Genomic DNA, 22,317 nt, shown 5'->3' with positions numbered 1-22,317 from the left:
ACCTGTTTCCAAACTGCCTTCCATGAGGAGCTACCGCTACCTCGTGTGCTCCGTAGCTTTCCGTGTGTTTCACTTTGGTTGTACTGAAGAAACTGTAAACGATTTTTTGTTCCGCCTTGAGCCTCCTCTCAGCATTAAATTATATTAAATATTTTACATTAATAAAAGGTTAATATATTTCAGTGAGTGAAACACAGTATTAAAGTAATTACACAAACACACGGATGTTTCCAACCCTTTTATTTCTGTTAATTATGAGGATTTTCTTCAGCTAATTGAAGAACAGCATTTATTTTTAGAATATTACTTCATCCTGACTAATGGAAAAAAATTGTTTAAGAAATGTGAGCTTGGAGTCAGTTATCAAAAGGTATTTAATCTTACAAAAGGACCATATTGGTACATATGACATTTTTTTGAGTATGATCGTTTTAGTTTGTAAAACAGTCTAAAGTTTTACAAACATTTCAAGGTTGTAGTTTTGAAGGTTGTGATTCAGTTTTAAAGTTAAACTGCAAATGAATACATTTTATAGAAACACAGTGAAATGTTTTGACTTGAAAAGATTGAGAATAACTGTCTTCTGAATGAAGGTTCATGTTTCCATAGAAAGAAGTGAAATCATGAAACGTCACTGAAGAGCCGAGATGTAAGAAGACAGATAACTTTAATTAAAGCCACAAAGACAATCAAAGTAATTTGCTTGTATCATCATACATGTACCTGAGCAAAGAGATATTATTAATCACTCATTTAAAAACATACAAAGAAAATATGTTAGAAATAAAAATAACAGAGGAAAACACTCTGACGCCTCCCAAAGGAACAAAAAGTGTTTAACTGAAGCTCCTCACTGCTAGGAAACAAAAGTCACTTTGCAGCTGTATGAAACATCAATATACTGTAATGAACCTGGTTTCCTGCTGCAAACCTTAAACATCTTTAACATCTATTTCACAATTTGTGTCACACTAACCTGGTTCTGGTCTGTGCTTCATTTTATACAAATGTCCCATGAAAGGGATTGGATCACCCGATTCTGAACATTTGGATGGGTGAGAAAATATCTTTGGTTATGTAGAGCTTGGTGACTTGTCTGTTAGATAGAGCTTGCCATCTGTTTTTGTCGTTTCTTTTCTCACTTTTGTTTTCCCAAATAAAAGGCCTGCTCTAGCAGAGAGAGGGCAGAACGCTCTGTGAACAGCTCAGAGGAGCAGTTTGCTGAGTCTTCTCTCCTTTTGCAAAACTTTGACCATAAAATTCATGTTGTTAAGAAAGAAATTTCTAAATTGGTTAACTTTGGAAAAATGTTTGGCTCTCTCTCTTCCTTTAGATCCCAGGTCCTCTCGGCGGGCCGCGTGTGGCCACAAGGAAAACTACAATGCGTGTTGACATCACAGAATTACAGAGTTTAATCCAATATAAGACAATGCATAAACTTACAACAGAAACTGCAGAACAACGGAGACATACATTCATTTACCTGACAGACTTGGAAAAGAAGGAAAGAAAGAAAAGCAAAGACGTCTTTGGAGAGTTGCAAGAGCAAATCTGATCTGTTACTTCTGTGTAGAAAGTTTTATCCTCTTGTATTTAATTGATTCAAATAAGGCGTATCTTTGCTCCTCCAACCAGGAGCTATCTCTGACCCTCTTTCAAGCCAGAAACTCCTGCTGTGTTTATGGCTTTTCACAGATGAGTGTGAAAAGCTACAACTTCTCCTGTATTGTTTTCCCACAGACAAAAGGCAGTTCAAACGATCCTAGCAAACCATCTGCTGTAACTACAAGTAAAATAAAGGTCAAAGAGCCAGAATACATTACTAATTTCAAAACCACAATTAGGGCATTTGAGTCAAGACATGTTAAGTTTTAAAACTAGCTTATTTTAAATTTATTTTGTCAACAATGTACGTTGTCTGTGGTTCTTTTATGTAGGTTCACGAAAAATACCTATCAGGAACAGGACAGACTTTAGGCATTTTCATTCTGGATCAACAGAACTAAATGTGCTGCATTTACTTCCTGACCCTCATCTGCATCGCATGGCATTGGTGCTACGTCATCTGAACCCCAGCAATCTATGGGGGAAAAAAATACACTGCTTTAAAATGTAAAATAGTTGATATCGAATCATACATGGAATCGTCAAAAATGTAAAAGTTAAACTCAATATTCTACATGACAGAACTGCAAAAACACTGAAATCCACAGAAAATAAACCTGTCTGAATGTGTGGCCCTCTTTAACTTCAGTATCTAACGGGATACTGATGGGGATCTTAAGTACAAATGTGACTGAGAAGTAAAACAAAAACTGATTTAACCCTCATGCGATCTTAACATTCTGTTTACTCCCTTTGTCCTACGGGTGAAAAATGACCCCTCTAACAAAAGCACCAAAATAAGACAAATAGAATTTTATATCTCAAATCTAATTTGAACGATGAAACAATCTGTTATCAATTCAACACAATTTCATTAATTTTTTAACATTTACTTTTGTTATACAATACAATCAACAGTACTACACTCACCTTTTTTTTTACCACAAGTGTTGCAGCAGTTTTCTTTTGAACAGTAAAAGTTTATTATTGTAATTATATGAATCTAATTACTTCTGAATTAATTATACTGAAAGGGAACAAAAAATCAACAATTTGTAACTTTTTTGTCAACAGTTCATTCTTTAATATTTCTTAAATTAGCGCCGATATGGATGACATAAAAGAATAGTCATTTTGCCCTCCTGTGTTTTATGCCGGTGCAAAATTTCAGTACGTAAATAATAAGATGGTGTCTAAATTTACACATCGTAAGTCAGTGCCTCACCAGCTATGAACTTCACCGCATGTCAGTGTTTCGTGCCCATATGAATCTTTAAGTGTCTAAGTACATGACTTTTCAACCTGAAATGTTTTCCACAGTTCCCACATAAGAAAGGTTTCTCACCTGTGTGAATTCTCATATGCACATTTAAAGCTGTTTTCTGCGTGAAACTTTTTCCACAGGTCCCACAAGAGAAAGGCTTCTCACCCATATGAATCCTGATGTGATCAACCAATAGCCTTTTCAACCTGAAAGTCTTTCCACAGGTCTCACATGAGAAAGGCTTCTCACTTGTGTGAATTTTCATATGAAAATTTAAATAATCTTTTCGAGCAAAACTTTTTCTACAGGTCCCACAAGAGAATGGCTTCTCACCTCTATGAATTTTCATATGATCATTTAAAGTATCTTTTCGAGAGAAACTTTTCCCACAGGTTCCGCAAGAGAAAGGCTTCTCACCTGTATGAATTTTTATATGACCATTTAAAGTATGTTTTCGAGAGAAACTTTTTCCACAGGTCTCACAAGAGAAAGGCTTCTCACCTGTGTGAATTCTCATGTGACAAGTTAAAGTCTGTCTGTGACTGTAACTCTTTCCACAGCTCCCACAAGAGAAAGGTTTCTCACCTGTGTGAATTCTCATGTGACAAGTTAAAGTCTGTCTGTGACTGTAACTCTTTCCACAGCTCCCACAAGAGAAAGGCTTCTCACCTCTATGAATTTTCATATGAACGTTAAAATCATTTTTTCGAGAGAATTGTTTTCCACAAGTCCCACAGGAGAAAGGGTTCTCACCTGTGTGAAAACTCATGTGACTCATCATGTGACCGTTTCGAGAAAACGTTTTGTCACAAATTTTACAAGAGTATGATTTTTGCCCTTGGTGAGCTTCCTTGTGCTTTTTTTGTTTTTCAGTGTCAGTTCTTCTTTTCTGCTGTTTGGTTTTCTCATATTTCTCCTTTTGTTTCTGTTCTTTCTTTCTCTCAGCTTCTGGAGAGCCATGAGAGATGAGTTGGTTCCTCTGTGGTTCTGTTTCATTGAGAACTTCCTCCTCTTTATACACACAATGTTGTGAGAGATCTGGACAAAAAGACAAAACAAAAGCTTTTGAAGGTCAATCAGACAAAGAATCCTTCACTTTAACCTCAATGCATCAAAACAGGATTTTCTTGGGTTATTCTAAAATTACAATCTTACAAGATTGAACATTAACTAAACCAATGAGGTTCTTCTGATCAGACTGGAACGAGATGCGAGTCAAAATGTGGCACTTAAAGGCCTCCACATCCTCAGTATTTGCTTTTTTGTTTTTTTGTTTTGTGCTTTGTTTAAAAAACATAAATTTTCTGTGACAGAAAAGCCGTGGTATACCCTTGAAGCTTGAAGTTGCGGCAAGCTCTCACTAGTCTAGCCCCTTAAAGCCATCATACGTGAAACATTTCTTCTATAAAAAGAGGTTTTGAATACGACTGTCATCTTTTTAAGTCTTTACTGGACTTAATAACAAGAAATAAAAATAATAAACAGATTCAAAACAAGTAGAAAGTGACGGTCAAAAGACTGTGTTACTCTCACGGTGCCAGACTTCTACAATAAGCAACTACTTTCATATTTCATAAACTAATTAGTCAATAACCAATCAAAAGAAACCACATAATAAGCTTAAGCATAATACAATTACACATGCTTATCTTTTAAAATAGCAGAGTTAAAAATTAAACTCATGTAAACACAACATAACATTTTGTATTAAGTTCCAAAGATGTACTGGCTCCTACAATGCCGTTATTAATCTGGTTGTGGCAACCCGTACCAGGTTGTGGAAGGACACTGGCTGGTCTGGCAACCTGTGCTATTGGGAAATGGGACCCAGGTGCCAGTAGCAGATCGCTGCAGCTTGTGTCATGTTGCAGCAGCTAAATTAAGTCAATAAATTGTTATTAGTGATAACTGGATGGATATAAATACATTGTCATGGTTTCACAGTGTAGTTGACTGCAGTCCACTATGAAACACGCCTCCTGTTCCTTGATGATGGTCTGACTGGTTACCAAGTCAGGATGTCATACAGCTGTTGATGAATTTTATGAACATCTATCTGCTATGTCATGATCTCATGTTGCTGATTTAATAGAAGCAAAGTTTCACTAGAGAAAGCCCTGTGTGGATCTTCATGTGGTAAATTAAACTATTCTTTTGACTGAAACTTTTCCCACAGGTTGAAAATGTGAACGGCTTCTTACCCATGTGAGTTTTTATGTGTCTGGTCAAGCAACTGCTTTGAGAGAAGGTTTTATCACAAATTTACAAGAATATAATTGTTGGACTCTGTGAGCTTTGAAGTGCATTTTTTGGTGTGAACAATCAGTTTTACCTTTCTGGCATCTTTTGTTGCGTTTCTGTTCTTCACCTCTCTTTTTTCCTGGGTCTTCAGATTTGCTTCCTTCCTGATCCTGGTTCTCATCCTCAGCAGAACCAGGAGAGATGAGTTGGTTCCTCTGTGGTTCTGTTTCATTGTGGATTCTTTGCACATTAGGAGGATTCACCAAAATGTCATCAGTCTCCTGTTTCAGCACAAGCTGCTCTTCATCCTGACTGATGCAGAGTGGCTTCTCTTCCTCTTTGAACTCTTGATGTTCTGGTTCTTCTTTACATGAACTGGACTTCCCATCCTGGTAGCTGAATTCATTCAGAACCTCCTCCTCTTTACACACCCAGCACTGTGGGAGATCTGGACAAAGAGACAAAACAAAAGCTTTAAATGTGAGTAAGAGAATGAGTCCTTCACTTTAATCACTTAGAGCCTTTTCAAGTGATCCAAAGACTAAAATGATAAATTCATAAGTATAAAAATTAACTTAACCACTTTAGTCTGTCTGACTGGAAGGGATCTAGAAACCAGTCAAAACATACTATGGATCTCCAGCAGAGAAAGCAAGATGGCGATAATTAAACCTCGTGGCTCCAGGACAAAAACAGATCAAACAGCAGCTTGATTTAATCCTGTTATATTACCTTAGAGTCTTACACATAATTCTATGCTGAAAACATTTAATGCATAGAACAGCTTGTTTTCTAATGCACATTAAAGAAAATGAGCATTTTAAACCCTGTTGCTGGTTTTGGTTTCATGTCTTCTTTCTGATCCTGATTTGCTGCAGTAAGTGGTGCAGATGTGTATTACTGCATTGTTCCTGCAGTAATAAACATCTGTACTTTATTACTGCAGCAACAACAGTTAAAGTTGTAAGAACCTCGAATGGTCCATGCGCCTCAACGACGCTCTGGCGTATGTTGCAATTGCAGACCTGTCGGCGCTTTGCATTGAGAAAGACTCTGTTAAGTTCAGCTTAACAGAGCAGGTTTCCAAAAATACACTGGGAAAATCCCTGGGTTTCTTATTAAAAAGGAACATAAAGCTTTTCAACTTGAATAAATAATAAAAACATCTATGTTTTCTAACCTCAAAACAATATTTCTATAATCTGTTAGTGTAAAATATTTCTGTTCAGGGTTGAGTCATCTATACAACATAGGTTTGAAGACAGGCCTCATTTGAGGCAATGTCAAAATAAAAATATTTGGTTTTCAGACCTGAAGGTTTCATAAACTATTTTATAATCAATTATTAATTGATTAATAATTGATTAATCTAAAGCTAAAATTATTCTACGGTAAAAATCCAGAATTTCTCTAAACTGAAAATTAATTTAATGAACATTATACTTAGTTTTATATTTAAACAATGAATAAAGTAGAAATTATAATTTGACATGAACAAAAGCTAAACAAAAACAAATAGATTACACACAAACATAATTAAAACTAATACTTATAAATCCAACTTTAAACAGTACTTTGAGTAAAGACAAGACCGTTACGGAACACAAACTGTAAATTAGATATTATATGATGACATGTCTAACATAAATCATTCTGTTTAATATTTACAATTTGAGCGGATTATTTAAATAGCTTTCCGAACACAACGATTATTTATATCGTTCTCTTCATCTCTCTTTAACCCGACTAACCAGTAAAACGTGAAGGTGTTTCGTACCTATCCGGTGTAAGATGATCTTCGGTATCCTGGTAAAATCCAGCAGTCTGCGCTGATCCTCCATCTTTTCCTCGATCTTAACGTTGATTTCTTTCATCTCTGTAAATGGTTCTTCAGCAGGAGTTTCCTGCTCGTTGATAAACTCTCTCTGAGGCTGAGCTGAAGACAGTTTTACTGAAAACACGGAAATATTTAGCTAAAACACCAAACCTGTTTCCAAACTACCTTCCAAGAGAAGCTAACGCTACCTCGTGTGCTCCGTAGCTTTCCGTGTGTTTCACTTTGGCTGTACTGAAGAAACTGTAAACGATGTTTAGTTCCGCCTTTAATTTTCCGCCTTGAATTTCCTCTGAACAAACACAGACATTATATATAATAATTACACACAGATGGATGTTTTCATACCTTTTATGCCTAATAATTATGAAGAAACGCGGAATTTTTGATGAGAATATTTCATCAGACTAAAAAAATAATAATATGGGATTGGAGTCAGTTATCAAAGGTACATAGAATTTCACAAAAGAACCATGCTGGAACGTATATTGTAATTTTTTGGATATCGTTTTAGTTTGTAAAACAATCTAATGTTTTATATCAGGTTGTAGTTGTTTAGAATGAGATTCAGCTGTAAAATTAAACAGTGAATTATTTTATATTTCAGAGGAACAGAGATGTGTTGTTTTGACTTGGTAATAACTGATTGTATTGTGATAAAAGGTCCATCCTGCCTTACGATGAAGTGACAACATAAAAGGTCACTGAAGAGATGAGTAGTGAGAAGAGGAGAGTAATTGTGGTCCACATTACAGAAGACTTTCCTGCAAAGACATTTTCATTACAAATATTGAAAGAAAAAAACATGACAATTGCTTGAAAAGGTTTGTCATATTTTCATAAGAGCTTTTTGTGTTCATAGGAGCCTGCAGATACATCAAGATCAGAAAGAGGGAAACTAATTTGACTGAGGTCAACAAAACTGAAAAGGATCAGAAATCAGAAGCTCTTAACAACAGAAGGCTTTGGGCGAGTCGACTAAATTATGGATTTTTGACTTTAATTTAAATATCCTTAGAATTTAAAATAAATTTCTGGTTTGTTTTTGTATCACATTACAGTGTTGTAGAACGTCTGCAGTGTTATCTCTGGATACAGTAAATGAAAGATGCATGAAACGTCCATAAAGATGTATTTTCTCTGTCAATGCAGAATTAATGACTAATGAAAACATTACATATGAGATTAGAATAATGACTCACACTAATAAAAAATACTTTTAATTTTTAAAATTGTAATTAATGTGACCTTTTTTAGAATGTCTAATTCTGATATTAAGGAAAGGAAAAATCTCAATTCGTGTAAAATAACTCAACGTTTACTGTTATTCCAAGGATCCTTAGATGCTTTAATTAAAGCTGACATTTAAAAATATGGCAACAGTTATGAAGACAATCACTGAAAAATACATTATTTATTCAAATCAACATTAAAAAGCACATTATGCTCAAAATACTAGTGTATATTTTAACATACATTTTAAATAATATACTTTACTTCTCATAGATATGGATCTCCAGCAGAGAAAGCAAGATGGTGATAATTAAACCTCGTGGCTCCAGGACAAAAACAGATCAAACAGCAGCTTGATTTAATCCTGTTATATTACCTTAAGAGTGTTCTCTAAGGTTTCATACACTATTTTATATAACCAGTCATTAATTTAAAGGCAAAAAGGATTCTTCGGTAAAAATCCAGAATTTTATAAACTGAAACTTTATTTAATGAACAATATATTTAATTTTATATTTAAAGAATTAATACAAAATATAAATTACAATATGACATAAACAAATAGATTACACACAAACATAATTAAAACTAATACTTTTAAATCCAACTTTAAACAGTACTTTGAGTAAAGTTAAGACCGTTACGGAACACAAACTATAATTTAGATATTATATGTTGACTAGTCAACAATTCAGGTCAAAGTTCATCATTCTATTTAATGTTTACAATATGAGCGGATTCTTTAAATAGTTTTCCGAACACAACGATTATTTGTATCGTTGTGTTTTCTTTAACTCTCTTTAACCCGACTAATCAGTAAAAGGTGAAGGTGTTTCGTACCTATCCGGTGTAAGAGGATCTTCGGTATCCTGGTAAAATCCAGCAGTCTGCGCTGATCCTCCATCTTTTCCTCGATCTTAACGTTGATTTCTTTCAGATCTGTAAATGTTTCTTCAGCAGGAGTTTCCTGCTCGTTGATAAACTCTCTCTGAGGCTGAGCTGAAGACAGTTTTACTGAAAACACGGAAATATTTAGCTAAAACACCAAACCTGTTTTCAAACGACCTTCTAAGAGGAGCTAACTCTACCTCGTGTACTCCGTCATCGACATCAATACGTAGACCCCTCATGGAGCGCTGAGTCGTAGGTAACATCGTCCGCCATCTTCCATATTATGGGGTTCCATTTGTATCAAAAATGGTTGGTCTATGTAGCAGAGCGATCGGAGCTCCTTAAGTCCTGGGCTGTGTGGACTTATTTCAACCGTTTTACGAAACAAACTGGATTCATTAGGATTACCTTCCCCAGGTAAGGATGAAAGATCAGAATTACTTGATCTTTACGTTATTATACGTTTTATAACAACGTATAAAAAATGAATACAGGAAAATTATTTGTTTCTTGTCTTGAAATGTTAAATGTACATTAAATTATGGAATTATGTAAATATATTCTTTAATAAAACACTGTAACAGTGTGTCTGTTCATCAATGTCATTATAAAAATTATCAGAATCGTTTCTATCAAATAAAACATTGTGCTCTTTATTCAGAAATGCCCCAAAACAATTAAATAATCACATCAAAAGTTAGAAACGCTCTCTTTAGTAATTTCTTTGTTTGCCAAATATATTAACGTGTGTGAGAAAATGTGTCAATGACTGGTATTAACTTAAAATACTTTGTAGAACGGGACTTTGTGAAGTTCGGTCCATTCACTTGTATTAGCTTACTGGCACATATTCCACATTCAATATGGCGGACGCTGTACGTATCGCAGCAACGGGCCGACCCGCCCCATGACGGGTCTACGTATTTATGTCCAAAGACATTAATTATGTCTATGTGCTCCGTAGCTTTCCGTGTGTTTCACTTTGGCTGTAGTGAAGAAACTGTAAACGATGATTAGTTCCCCTTTGAATTTTCTGCTTTGAGCCTCCTCTCCACTTTCAATTATATTAAATATTTTACAACATTAATAAAAGGTTAATATATTTCAGTGAGTGAAACACAGTATTAAAGTAATTACACAAACACAAGGATGTTTCCAAGCCTTTTATTTCTGTTAATTATGAGGATTTTCTGCAGCCTTTTACTAAGGCCACTAAAGTATTTTGTTCATATTATACTACATATATGCAATATCTGAGGAAGGAGTTGTTATTGTACACACATGAACACATTAAAAAACATACTACGTCAGAAATACAAAATAACAGAGGAAAACACTGTGATGCCTCTCAAAGGAACAAAAAGTGTTTAACTGAAGCTCCTCACTGCTAAGAAACAAAAGCCACTTTGCAGCTTTATGAAATATCAATATACTGTAATGAACCTGGTTTCCTGTTGCAGAACCTAAATGTCTTGACAACTACATTGTTTCGCCTCAGACAGCTGTTGTAGAAATCAGTTACTCAGCCATTTTTACAAATGTAAACAAGAAGAAACAAATTTGAGTACTGTGCTTATATGGCTTTTATGAACACCTGTTTTGTGATGAAGTTGTGCCGAGCTGTAACGCTGAAAGTTCAACTGTCAAAGAAAGTCAGTATTGAGACGCTTTCAGGCAAAATAAAGCCGAACTAAACAAATTGCACAAACATGTCAAAATTCACACAAAAACATAAAGATAGGACTCAAATATCAATCCATCAATCAATAAGTTTATTCACTCAACCAAACAAACTTCATCACCAATGTACGCAACAATGTCTTGTAACAATTAATCTGCATGAGTGAAAAGGAGCAGAAAGAAGAAAAACCTTGAAAAAATCTGCCCCTTTCTCAACAATTACAAAATTAATGTTTTTCCTTTCATGGCCGCATACATAAAACTAAAATTTATGAGAATATTTTATCAGACTAATAAAAAGTTACTCAAAAAATGTGGGTTTTAGTAAGTTATCAAAGGTACTTTGAATCTTACAACAGAACCATGCTGGAACTTACATTGTAATGTTTTGGGTTTATCGTTTTAGTTTGTAAAACAACTTGATTTTTTATATCAGGTTGTAATTTTTTTAGGCTGAGATTCAGTTGTAAAGTTAACCAGTGAATTATTATACATATGAGAGGAACAGAGATTTGTTGTTTTGACTTGGTAATGATTGTATTGTGATGAAAGGCACAGGCTGCCTTACAATGAAGTGACAGCATGAAATGTCACTGAAGAGACGAGTAGTATTTATCTCACTTTTTTAAAGTGAGATAAATAGCTCGTCTAAATGGCCATCCCGGCACAGCCTCTTCTCAGTGCGTCAGCGCTCGCTATGAAGCCATGTAGCGATAGCTAGCAAAACTACTACTAACCCTGCACACACCACGAACTCTAACACACTTATAGACTAAAAAAACTAGTAAAATTCCCAGCATCACTGTGCCCTAGTCTCTTGCCGTATCCAAATACCGCCCCCCCGCCCTCTCGTCTCTCTCCGCGTGTCTCCATTCTACCTAGCAACAGACTGTCAACACATTTTCATTGGTTGTTTCGAAATGTGGTACACTTAGACCCCACAAAATAAGGCGTTAATTATCAATCTTATTTCTGGCTTTATTTTGAGGTAAATAACCACGAAACCCATATAAAAACACAACTTTTATAAAGTTTGAAGTCAGTGCGCTGTCCAACAGTCGAAATGAAAACTCGGTATGTGGTTCATTTATTACGAAGCCTTATAAATGCGTCACATGCTTGTATGCCGCACGGCGGGCAGCGACTACATAGGGTTGAGTAAATTTGTTTTCCAAATGAAACTCTTTCCACAGTTCACACATGATAAAGATTTCTCCCCTGTGTGAATTCTCATGATCCATCCTATTTTTGCCTCTTTTGTTTTGAACTGTGAGTTTTACGTTTCTCCTGTTTGGTTTTCTGACATCTCTCTTTTCCCACAGATCTCAGACAAGAAAGCTTCTCACCTGTGTGAATCTTCATGTGATGAGTTAATTTATGTTTTGTTCTGTAGCTCTTTCCGCAGGTCCCACAAGAGAAAGGCTTCTCGCCTGTGTGAATCATCATGTGCCAATTTAAATTATCTTTGGTTCCAAAGCGTTTTCCGCAGGTCACGCAAGAAAATGGTTTTTCACCAGTGTGAGTCCGTATATGGCGATTTAAAATCTCTTTGGTTCCGAAGCGTTTTCCGCAAGTCACACAAGAAAAAAGCTTTTCACCAGTGTGAATCCTTATATGGCGATTTAAAATCTGTTTGGTTCCAAAGCTTTTTGCACAGGTCACACATGAGAAAGGCTTTTTACCTGTATGACTCTTCATGTGACGATTCAAATCAGATTTATATACATAAGTCTTTCCACAAGTCACACAAGAAAAGGGTCTCTCTCCTGTGTGAATTTTTATGTGATCAATTAAATCATTTTTTACCATGTAACTCTTTGCACAGGTCCCACATGAGAAAGGCTTCTCACCTGTGTGAATCCTCATGTGAGAACGAAAATTACTTTTCCCAATGAAACTCTTTCCACAGGTTGCACAAGAGAAAGGCTTCTCACCTTTGTGAATCCTCATGTGATAAGTTAAACTATGTCTTACTCTGTAACTCTTTCCACAGGTTGCACAAGAGAAAGGCTTCTCACCTGTATGAATTCTCATGTGATGTTTTAAACTCAATCGTAGTCTGTAACTCTTTCCACACGTTCTACATGAGAAAGGTTTCTCACCGGTATGAATCCTCAAGTGCTCAATCAATTGTCTATTCCGCCTGAAACTCTTTCCACAGTTGACACATGAGAAATGTTTCTCACCTGTGTGAATTCTCATGTGATCCATCATTTTTTGCCTTTTTTGTTTGGAACTGTCAGTTTTACTTTTCTCCTGTTTGGTTTTCTGACATCTCTCCTTTTGTTTCTGTTCTTCATCTCTCTTTTTTCCTGGGTCTTCAGATTTGCTTCCTTCCTGATCCTGGTTCTCATCCTCAGCAGAACCATGAGAGATGAGTTGGTTCCTCTGTGGTTCTGTTTCATTGTGGATTCTTTGCACATTAGAATTCATCGAAATGTCATCAGTCTCCTGTTTCAGCACAAGCTGTTCTTCATCCTGACTGATGCAGAGTGGCTTCTCTTCCTCTTTGAACTCTTGATGTTCAGGTTCTTCTTTATATGAAGTGGACTTCCTGTCCTGGTTGCTGAATTCATTCAGAACCTGCTCCTCTTTATACACCCAGCACTGTAGGGAATCTGCACAAAAAGACAAAACAAAAGCTTTTAAACATGTATAAGACCGGGGTTGGCAACCTGCGGCTCTTTAGCGCTGCCCTAGTGGCTCTCTGCAGCTTTTTCAAAATTGTTTGAAAATGGAAAAAAAGGGTTGTGGGAAATATATTTTTTGTTTTAATATGGTTTCTGTAGGAGAACAAACACGACACAATCCTTCTTAACGTTTTCCAATGCTATAAAGATGTGTAGAATAAATATTAAATTTCAACATTTCTGTCAACGAAGATTTGCAACATAGCCTGCGACATGTTCCTTTCACCTGGGCGGGGTGCAAGGCAGGTGGCTGTTGTAAATAAACCAACGGGTGTGTGGTGGGCCATGGATAGCAAAGAGGAAAAGAGAAAAATTGCTGAGGAGAAATTCTACAATTCTTCGACAGAATCATTTCCATTTATTGCCAATACAGAAGGATTACCTGAATGTTTGATACATAACGAGAAGATGTCAAATAATTAGACAGTACTTTCATGACTATAGAGTGCACCTTACTGTAGCTCCACAAGGGCATCTAATGATATTTTCCAGTGGAACATAGCTCTCTATAACAGGTTAATGTGTGATTCGGTTCGGTTCTAGTCCAGTGGGGAGATTCTCAGTATTACGGTCTGGAGCGCAGCAGCTCCGGTTATTTCTCTGCTGATTTGCAGCAACATTCAGCAACGGAGAACCTCAAGGTTCTGGTTCTGATGGATTAAATAAATCCAGATATTTTATTTTGTCTTATAAATAAATTTTTCTGGCCAAATCATAATGACAAATACTCAGATATTAAACTTTCTTATTTTTTTAAATTCAAACAAACAACAAAATTTATATCACACCAAGCTAATATTGTGTAGTTCTGGTGTTTCATACTGTCGGCACAACTGAGATCTATGACAGACCTCAGATCTTCTCTGTTTTTCTCTTTATTGCTGTCGGCTCTAAAGAGAAACAAGCTGCTAGCAGCTTGTCAGAACTGTCATTCCGTTACAAAACGTAACGATCGTGTTCCTGTCGCTCCCCGTGATTAAACTCAGAAATCTGTACTGAGCAGTTCTCTGATAGCAGACGGTGCGTCCCTAAACAAGTTTTTACTAAATATTGTATTATAACCGAAAAGAGAGATGTAACTTCTATCATGAATATAGATTAGCAAAGACCCTACAAATTACAATGAAATAATGCTACTTCCGCTAGCCGCCGGAAGTAACAACGATAATCGCTTCCCCAGTAAACTCCCCTGGAGTAAGGTCAATAACGTGAAGGTTTTTCGTACCTATCCGGTGTAAGATTAGCTTCGGTATCCGGCTGAAACCCGGCAGTCTGCGCTGATCGTTCATCTCTTCCTCGATCTTGACGTTTATTTCTGTCTGATCCTCCATCTCTTCCTCGATCTTGACGTTGATTTCTTTCAAATCTGTGAATGTTTCTTCAGCAGGAGTTTCCTGCTCGTTTATAAACTCTCTCTGAGGCTGAACTGAAGACATTTTTACTGAACACACACAAATATTTACCTAAAACACCAAAGCTGTTTTCAAACTGCCTTCCAAGAGGAGCTAATGCTACCTCGTGTGCACTACTTTCCGCGTGTTTCACTTTGGCTGTACTGAAGAAACTGTAAACGATTTTAAGTTCCGCCTTGAATTTTCCGCTTTGAGTTTCCTCTGAACAAACACATAGTATATAGAATAATTACACACAGATGGTGTTTTTATACTTTTTATATCTATCTTATGAGGATATTTGAGATATGAGAATATTTAATCAGCCTAACGAATAAAAAAACACCCAAGAAATGTGCAGTCAGTTATCAAAGGTACATGGAATCTTACAAAAGAACCATGCTGGGATGTATATTGTAATTTTTTCAGTATGATCTTTTTAGTTTGTAAAACAATCTAATGTTTTATATCAGGTTGTAGTTGTTTAGAATTTGAGTTAATTTTTATGATAAAACCAACAAAATCCTGTATTTAATGTTAGAACTCTTGAAGATGTTTTTCCAAACGTTGTGGTCCACATTATAGAAGACTTTCCTGCAAAGACATTTTCATTACAAATTTTGAAAAAAAGATAACAATTTCTTGAAAAGGTTTGTCATATTTTCATAAGATTTTTGTGTTCATAGGAGCCTGCAGATACATCAAGATCAGAAAGAGGGAAACTAATTTGACTGAGGTCAACAAAACTGAAAAGGATCAGAAATCCAAAGCTCTTAACAACAGAAGGCTTTGGGCAACTCGACTAAATTATGGATTTTTGACTTTTTAGAAAATATCCTTAGAATTTCTCTTTTTTTGTGTGTGTCACATTATAGTGTTGTAGATCGTCCGCAGTGTTATCTCTGGATACAGTAAATGAAAGATGCATGAAACGTCCATAAAGATGTATTTTCTCTGTCAATGCAGAATTAATGACGAATGAAAACATTACAATTGAGATTAGAATAATAACACACTAATTAATAAAAAAAAATACTTTTAATTTTGTAAAATTTAATGAATGTGACTTTTTTCATAATATGTCTAATTCTGATGCTGAAGAAATGAAGAATATCAATTTGGGTAAAAAACTCATGTTTTACTGTTATTCCAAGGATCTTTACTTAAATCTGACAATTAAAAATATGGCAACAGTTAATGATGACAATCACTGAATAATCCATTAATATTTATTCTTATCAACATTATTTAAAAGCATATTCTGCTCAAAATACTGGTGTATATTTTATTATTTTCAATAATATACTTTGCTTCTCATAGCAAATTATAACAATGACAAAAAATTGGGAAAATAAAATCCTCTCTGTGGTTAGCACTGAATCAAATTATGACCAGATCAATTTTATTTTTGAGATTTTTTTTTTCAAACAAACATCATAGAGTTCCATTTATGGAAAATAAGAACATTTCACAGCTTTCATATGTAAAGTATTTAACATCCAGTCATACATGGAAAAAATGTAAAACCTAAACTCAATTATTCTACAAGGGACAGAACTCTATGAAAATTGAAACCCTCAGAAATTAACCCTGCTGAATGTGTGACCCTCTTTAACTTCAGTATCTAATGGGATACTGATGGGGATCTGAAGCACAAATACGACTGAGAATCAAAACAAAAAAACTGGACTAAGGAAAACAAGCTGGTAGGCAAAAGAAGACCTCAGGTTTGTCTTGGACATACACTGAAAGACACAGTGAATCACTAGCAGCTGGCAACAATCTGTTGACTTTAACATTTTCTTGCTGTTTACGTTATCCGAACAGATTTTCCATTGGAGCGAATGCATAAAATGGATCTGAGGTGTTTTGTTCTAAAGCTTCTAGTCTGAGTGAGTCCTCATGTGACGAGCTAAACTGCTTCTAGTATTGTAACTCTTTCCACAGGTCCCACATAAGAAAGGCTTCTCACCTGTGTGAATCCTCATGTGATCAAGTAATTTTGATTTCCTCCAGAAATGTTTTCCACAAGTCCCACAAGAGAAAGGCTTCTCACCTGTGTGAATTCTCATGTGCTGAGTTAAAGTCTTTCTTTCACTGTAACTCTTTCCACAAGTCCCACAAGAGAAAGGCTTCTCACCTGTGTGAATTCTCATGTGCTGAGTTAAAGTCCCTCTTTCACTGTAACTCTTTCCACAGGTTCCGCAGGAGAAAGGCTTCTCACCTGTATGAACTTTCATATGAACGTTTAGATTGTCTTTTCGAGAGAAACTCTTTCCACAGGTCCCACAAGAGAAAGGCTTCTCACCAGTGTGAATTCTCATGTGCTGAGTTAAAGTTCCTCTTTCACTGCAACTCTTTCCACAGGTCTCGCAAGAGAAAGGCTTCTCACATGTGTGAATTCTCATGTGATGAGTTAAAGTCCCTTTTTGACTGTAACTCTTCCCACAGGTCCCACAAGAGAAAGGCTTCTCACCTGTATGAACTTTCATATGATCATTTAGATGGTCTTTTCGAGAGAAACTTTTTCCACAGGTTCCACAGGAGAAAGGTCTCTCACCTGTGTGAATTCTCATGTGATAAATTAAATAACCCTTTTTTCTGTAACTTTTTCCACAGTTTGAACATGTGAAAGGTTTTACTCCTGTGTGAGTTATCATGTGACACGTCAAGTATTTGTTTCGAAAAAAGGTTTTATCACAAATTTTACAAGAATATAATTTTTGGCTTGGGTTATCTTTCTTGTGCTTTTGTTGTTTTTCAGTGTCAGTTCTGCCTTTCTGCTGTTTGGTTTTCTCATATTTCTCCTTTTGTTTCTGTTCTTTCTTTCTCTTTTTTCCTGGGTCTTCAGAATTGCTTCCTTCCTGATCCTGGTTCTCAGCTTCTGGAGAGCCATGAGAGATGAGTTGGTTCCTCTGTGGTTCTGTTTCACTGAGAACCTCCTCCTCTTTATACACACAATGTTGTGGGAGATCTGGACAAAAAGACAAAACAAAAGATTTTAAATGTTAATCAAACAAGGAATCCTTCACTTTAACCTCTTGATGAATCAAAACAGGATTTACTTGGGTTATATTAAAATTACAATCTTACAAGAATGAATATTAACTCAACCAATTAGGTTCTTCTGACCAGACTGGAACTAGATGCGAGTCAAAATATGATATTATGAACCTCCAGGTGAGCCAACAAGATGGTGATAGTTTAACCTGGTGGCTTCCTGACAAATATTACAAAAAGTTTTCTTCCTCCATGTAGCTACAGGATATATATCACATTAAAGAGTGACATAAAATGCCTAAAGAGAAACTGCAGTTTAATTTTTAATTTCAACCACTGGTATTGTCAGATATTGCTCCACTCACACACACTCAACATGAACTTTCAAAAGCACGACTAAATCTCACTTTTCTGCGATTTGCAGCAGAATTGGTAACAGTGGGTGATTGTTGTTAACTGCGCACATGCAGAAAATAATGACAAAATGATCCTATTGAACATATTTGACATTAATTTTGAACAACTTGGAAGATAAAATATGAAAGGTGAAAATAAACAATGACAAATTGTTTTAATCATTTATTTACTACTAAATTTTGAAATATGTTGTTACATTATTAAAATGTAAACTTACCCAATCAATATAATTAATAAATAATCATTTAATTATCTGCAGTATCACCATGAAATAATCTTTTGATCCTTTATCCATGACTTGTAACTTTGCTTATTGAAGTTGTTTCTATGTAGATCAGTAAAGATAAGCAGTGGTTACTGTGTTCTAGTGAATTAAAAAAAAAAGACATCTGATCTCAGTCTCGGAGTTTCCCCTAGTGTATTATAAGCCTGGCGGCCCGCCATGCTTTACTAGACCCCCACCAGGCTAAGTGTTGCTTGATTTTATTTTTAGAAAAATTAACAATTGGGGTGGGGGGGAATCACTTCATTTTTTTTTTTTTTTTATCTTAAGGCCAGATTGCAAGCATCTCCAGTGTTCTGAGAGTTTCACTTGAGGAGCAGATTTATTTCTAAAAGATTTATAGCTTTATAGTTTATGCATTTAAAGTTGGGAGTGGACCAATCACACAGCTGGCACCTCTGTGTGTTGACTCCTGCACTGCTGTTGCCCTACGACATCGACAGCGAGTCATGGTTATTACTCGCTGTCATCTTGTCAATTCATCTGCAGTAATGAGTAATAACCACGACACAGCCAAAGACATAACATATAGAACATCTACATAGAACGCATATACAGCGAACACATACAACATAGACATTATATCTAACATATATGTTAGATATTGTCTTTAGATATCGTCTTCCTCCTCTGCCTCATCTTCTTCACTTGTGGGCTTTGTCATTTACGTCAGGTCTTCATCTGATAATGGTTGTGAGGGGAATTTATGTCATCAGGACTCATATCAGTGAAGCCATCTCCTCCGAGCTGCTTTGCCAGCTGCACGGCTCTATCTACCGCAGAGTGATGGAGATCATCAGGAGAGCATCCTTTATCGCGGACCACTTCTGGCCACAGTTTTTTCCAGCAGGCATTCAAATTTTCACTCTTCATCTCCTGAATAGCCCTCTCAATATTTAGGAGACACGATGCAATGGTGTATTCACGCCAGTAAGCCTTAAGTGAGAAGTCTTGGTCCGAGTCCACAGCTTCAATAAGATGTTGCAACGCATTCCGGGTGTAGAGAGCTTTGAAAGCGCAGATGATCCCTTGATCCATAGGCTGAATCAGCGATGTGGTTTTTGACGGCAGATATTCTATTCGCACGCCATCGTAGGACAAATCAGCATCATGGCCTCCTGTGTTGTCCATGAGCAGAAGCACTTTAAAGTCAAGACCTTTCTCAGATAACGCTTCACCTCCAGGATAAAACAGCACTGAAACCAGTCCGAGCTGAGCACTTTTGTCATCCAGGCCTTGGGGTTGTGCATCCAGTACACAGGCAACACATTTTTGTTTTTGTATTTTAGGGCTCTTGGGTTTTTTGAGTTATAAATAAGCCCTGGTTTTATCATAAATCCTGCGGCATTTAAACACATTATCACGGTCACATGGTCTTTTTGGGCCTTAAACACAGGGGCTTTAGCTTCGTCCTTCATTATGAAGGTGCGAGAAGGCATTCGCTTCCAAAACAGTCCGGTTTCATTCATATTAAAAACCTGTTCAGATTTGTACCCCCCTTCCTCGATGATGGCTTTAAATTTGTTCACAAACTCCTCAGCTACATCTGTATCAGCAGAGGCAGCTTCTCCATGCATAGAGACTCTATTAAGTCCAAAGCTCTTCTGAAATTTGTCAAACCAGCCCTAGCTGGCATTAAATGAGGTTGTTCCTGTGGAAGAAGCACTGGATGGTCCCGGCTCTGCATCATCGTCCTCCTCATTGCCAGGAACATTATCGTTTTCAGCAAAAGTTTCATAAAGTTTTTTTGCCTTCATGCGGATGGTATTTGTATCCAGTGTGATGTTCTTTTTCCTGCAGTTGTTGATCCACAAGGCAGACTCCATCCTCACAATGGTCTTATTGCGGACGGTTATCACCCTATTCGCATTCTGGTTAAAGCTTACTGCTGCTGTCGTCCTTAAATTTTTTTCCTCCTTCTTTATGTACCGAACGGAAGACTTGTTTATGTCGAAGTGGCGCCCTACAGCCGCCTAGCTTTTCCCTTCTTTTAGCATATCCAGGAGTTCAACCTTTTAAGCGAGGGTTAGCATCTCCTCTTGCGCTTGGGTGCAGCGGCAGGTGCCGAAGGCCCTGGATGTTTAGTCAACACGAGGCTTGAAATAAATCCATCTTTTTGAACGATAAAAAAAATCGCCAACACACTTCACAGTGTAGTAACACTACCGTATTAAAGCAAAAGCGATATGAAAACTACGGTGTAAGAACCAAGGCTGCGACCGACTCTCTTGGCCAATCAAGTCACAGAACAAACCACTTTGGTGTCCGTTGACCCAATCAAGATATGAAACAAATGGTGCGTTCACACTGCAGCCTGAAGTGACTCAATTCCGATTTTTTGGCTGGGCCATTCACACTGCCAGTAAATGCGACCTGTATGCGTTCTGCAGTGTAAACGGGCAAACGACCTGAAAGTGTCCCGCATGCGCAGTAGAGGGCGCAATAGCGTCAGCGTTCTCAGTGTTCTGCCAACCGCCATAAGAAGAAGTGCTCAGTGTTTGCGGAAGTAAACATGGAGGCTAACGGTGGAACTTAGCTTGCATGTTTGAAGTTGTTGTCCGGCCGGAGCAGCATATTAACAACTTAATCCTCATATAGTCCGTCATAGTTGTTGTTTTTCTTCCCACTTGCGCGTATCAGGACGCAGAATAGTCAGATTTGTTGAGAAACAGTGACATTCAGTTCGGATGAAGGCGACCTGGACGTTAGGTCGCATTTGAATCGGATACGTATCGGATATGGGTCAGATTCGAAAAAGAATCCGACCTGTGCTGTTCACACTGCCATGAAAAGATCGGATACAGGTCGCATTACGTCAAAAAAATCGGAATTGAGTCACTTCAGGCTGCAGTGTGAACGCATCCAAAGTGGTCTGATTCATACAGTAAATTTTGTCACAGAATTTAAAAAATGCAGTCCTGCATATAAAAAAGTTAAAAAATTTGTGAAACAGTGAGACTGCAGAAGATGAACCGCAATATGGCGAGGGACTACTGTACACATATGATTTATGCTTATTTTTGACACAAATGGAAACCCATATTTTTGTACCTTTCTGGAGTAAGATGATCTTCGGTATTGGGCTGAAATCCAGCAGTCTGCGCTGATCGTCCATCTCTTCCTCGGACTTAACCTTGATTTCTGTCTTATAGTCCATCTCTTCCTCGATCTTAACGTTGATTTCTGTCTGATCCTCCGTCTCTTCCTCGGACTTAACGTTGATTTCTGTCTGATCCTCCGTCTCTTCCTCGATCTTAACGTTGATTTCTGTCTGATCCTCCGTCTCTTCCTCGATCTTAACGTTGATTTCTGTCTGATCCTCCGTCTCTTCCTCGATCTTAACGTTGATTTCTGTCTGATCCTCCGTCTCTTCCTCGATCTTAACGTTGATTTCTGTCTGATCGTCCATCTCTTCCTCGGACTTAACGTTGATTTCTGTCTGATCCTCCATCTCTTCCTAGATCTTAACGTTGATTTCTTTCAACTCTGTAAATGTTTCTTCAACAGGAGTTTCCTGCTCGTTTATAAACTCTCTCTGAGGCTGAACTGAAGACATTTTTATTGCAAACACGGAAATATTTACATATAACACCAAACCTGTTTTCAAACGACCTTCTAAGTGGAGCTAACGTTACTTCGTATGCTCCGTAGCTTTCCGTGTGTTTCACTTTAGCTGTACCGAAGAAACTGTAAACGATGTTTAGTTCCCCCTTGAATTTTCCGCTTTGAGCCTCCTCTCAACATACAGTTTTATTAAATATTTTAGGACATTAAGGAAATGTTCATTT

General features: G+C 36.9%; 2 protein-coding genes across 5 annotated transcripts; both read right to left on the bottom strand.

The window, feature by feature from the left end:
* Window positions 1–648: 648 nt before the first annotated feature.
* Window positions 649–22,232, bottom strand: LOC106909890 (uncharacterized). 4 transcript variants are annotated; one of them, XM_088016175.1, is made up of 3 exons: window positions 6,888–7,190; window positions 5,202–5,558; window positions 649–3,907 (listed from the first exon to the last, which is right to left on the bottom strand). In XM_088016175.1, exons 1-3 carry the CDS (start codon window positions 6,982–6,984, stop codon window positions 2,853–2,855), a joined length of 1,509 nt encoding a protein of 502 aa, XP_087872301.1. In that variant the 5' UTR covers window positions 6,985–7,190; the 3' UTR covers window positions 649–2,852. The 4 variants fall into 4 exon arrangements, with proteins under 4 accessions (XP_087872301.1, XP_087872303.1, XP_087872304.1 ...); XM_088016177.1 differs by lacking the exons at window positions 5,202–5,558; window positions 6,888–7,190 and adding an exon at window positions 21,581–22,232; XM_088016178.1 differs by lacking the exons at window positions 5,202–5,558; window positions 6,888–7,190 and adding an exon at window positions 9,018–9,132.
* Window positions 10,219–14,988, bottom strand: LOC148154280 (uncharacterized). The gene is made up of 3 exons (XM_088016182.1): window positions 14,664–14,988; window positions 12,069–13,366; window positions 10,219–12,015 (listed from the first exon to the last, which is right to left on the bottom strand). Exons 1-3 carry the CDS (start codon window positions 14,872–14,874, stop codon window positions 11,893–11,895), a joined length of 1,632 nt encoding a protein of 543 aa, XP_087872308.1. The 5' UTR covers window positions 14,875–14,988; the 3' UTR covers window positions 10,219–11,892.
* Window positions 22,233–22,317: the final 85 nt, after the last annotated feature.

Source organism: Poecilia mexicana, unplaced genomic scaffold, assembly GCF_051168715.1.
Source record: "Poecilia mexicana isolate PSO_F unplaced genomic scaffold, ASM5116871v1 scaffold_18, whole genome shotgun sequence".
Taxonomy (NCBI): domain Eukaryota; kingdom Metazoa; phylum Chordata; class Actinopteri; order Cyprinodontiformes; family Poeciliidae; genus Poecilia; species Poecilia mexicana.
This window is presented reverse-complemented; position numbering and strand designations above follow the sequence as displayed.

What these genes read in the sequence shown, in the direction of transcription:
- LOC106909890 (XM_088016175.1), bottom strand. Translation starts at nt 6,984, where the DNA reads ATGAAAGAAATCAACGTTAAGATCGAGGAAAAGATGGAGGATCAGCGC. An exon ending in GATCATCTTACACCGGATAG is followed by an intron (nt 5,559 to 6,887) that starts GTACGAAACACC and finishes CTCTTTGTCCAG; the next exon opens with ATCTCCCACAGTGCTGGGTG. An exon ending in CAACAAAAGATGCCAGAAAG is followed by an intron (nt 3,908 to 5,201) that starts GTAAAACTGATT and finishes CTTTTTGTCCAG; the next exon opens with ATCTCTCACAACATTGTGTG.
- LOC148154280 (XM_088016182.1), bottom strand. Translation starts at nt 14,874, where the DNA reads ATGTCTTCAGTTCAGCCTCAGAGAGAGTTTATAAACGAGCAGGAAACT. An exon ending in GCTAATCTTACACCGGATAG is followed by an intron (nt 13,367 to 14,663) that starts GTACGAAAAACC and finishes CTTTTTGTGCAG; the next exon opens with ATTCCCTACAGTGCTGGGTG. An exon ending in AGCTTTCTTGTCTGAGATCT is followed by an intron (nt 12,016 to 12,068) that starts GTGGGAAAAGAG and finishes TAAAACTCACAG; the next exon opens with TTCAAAACAAAAGAGGCAAA.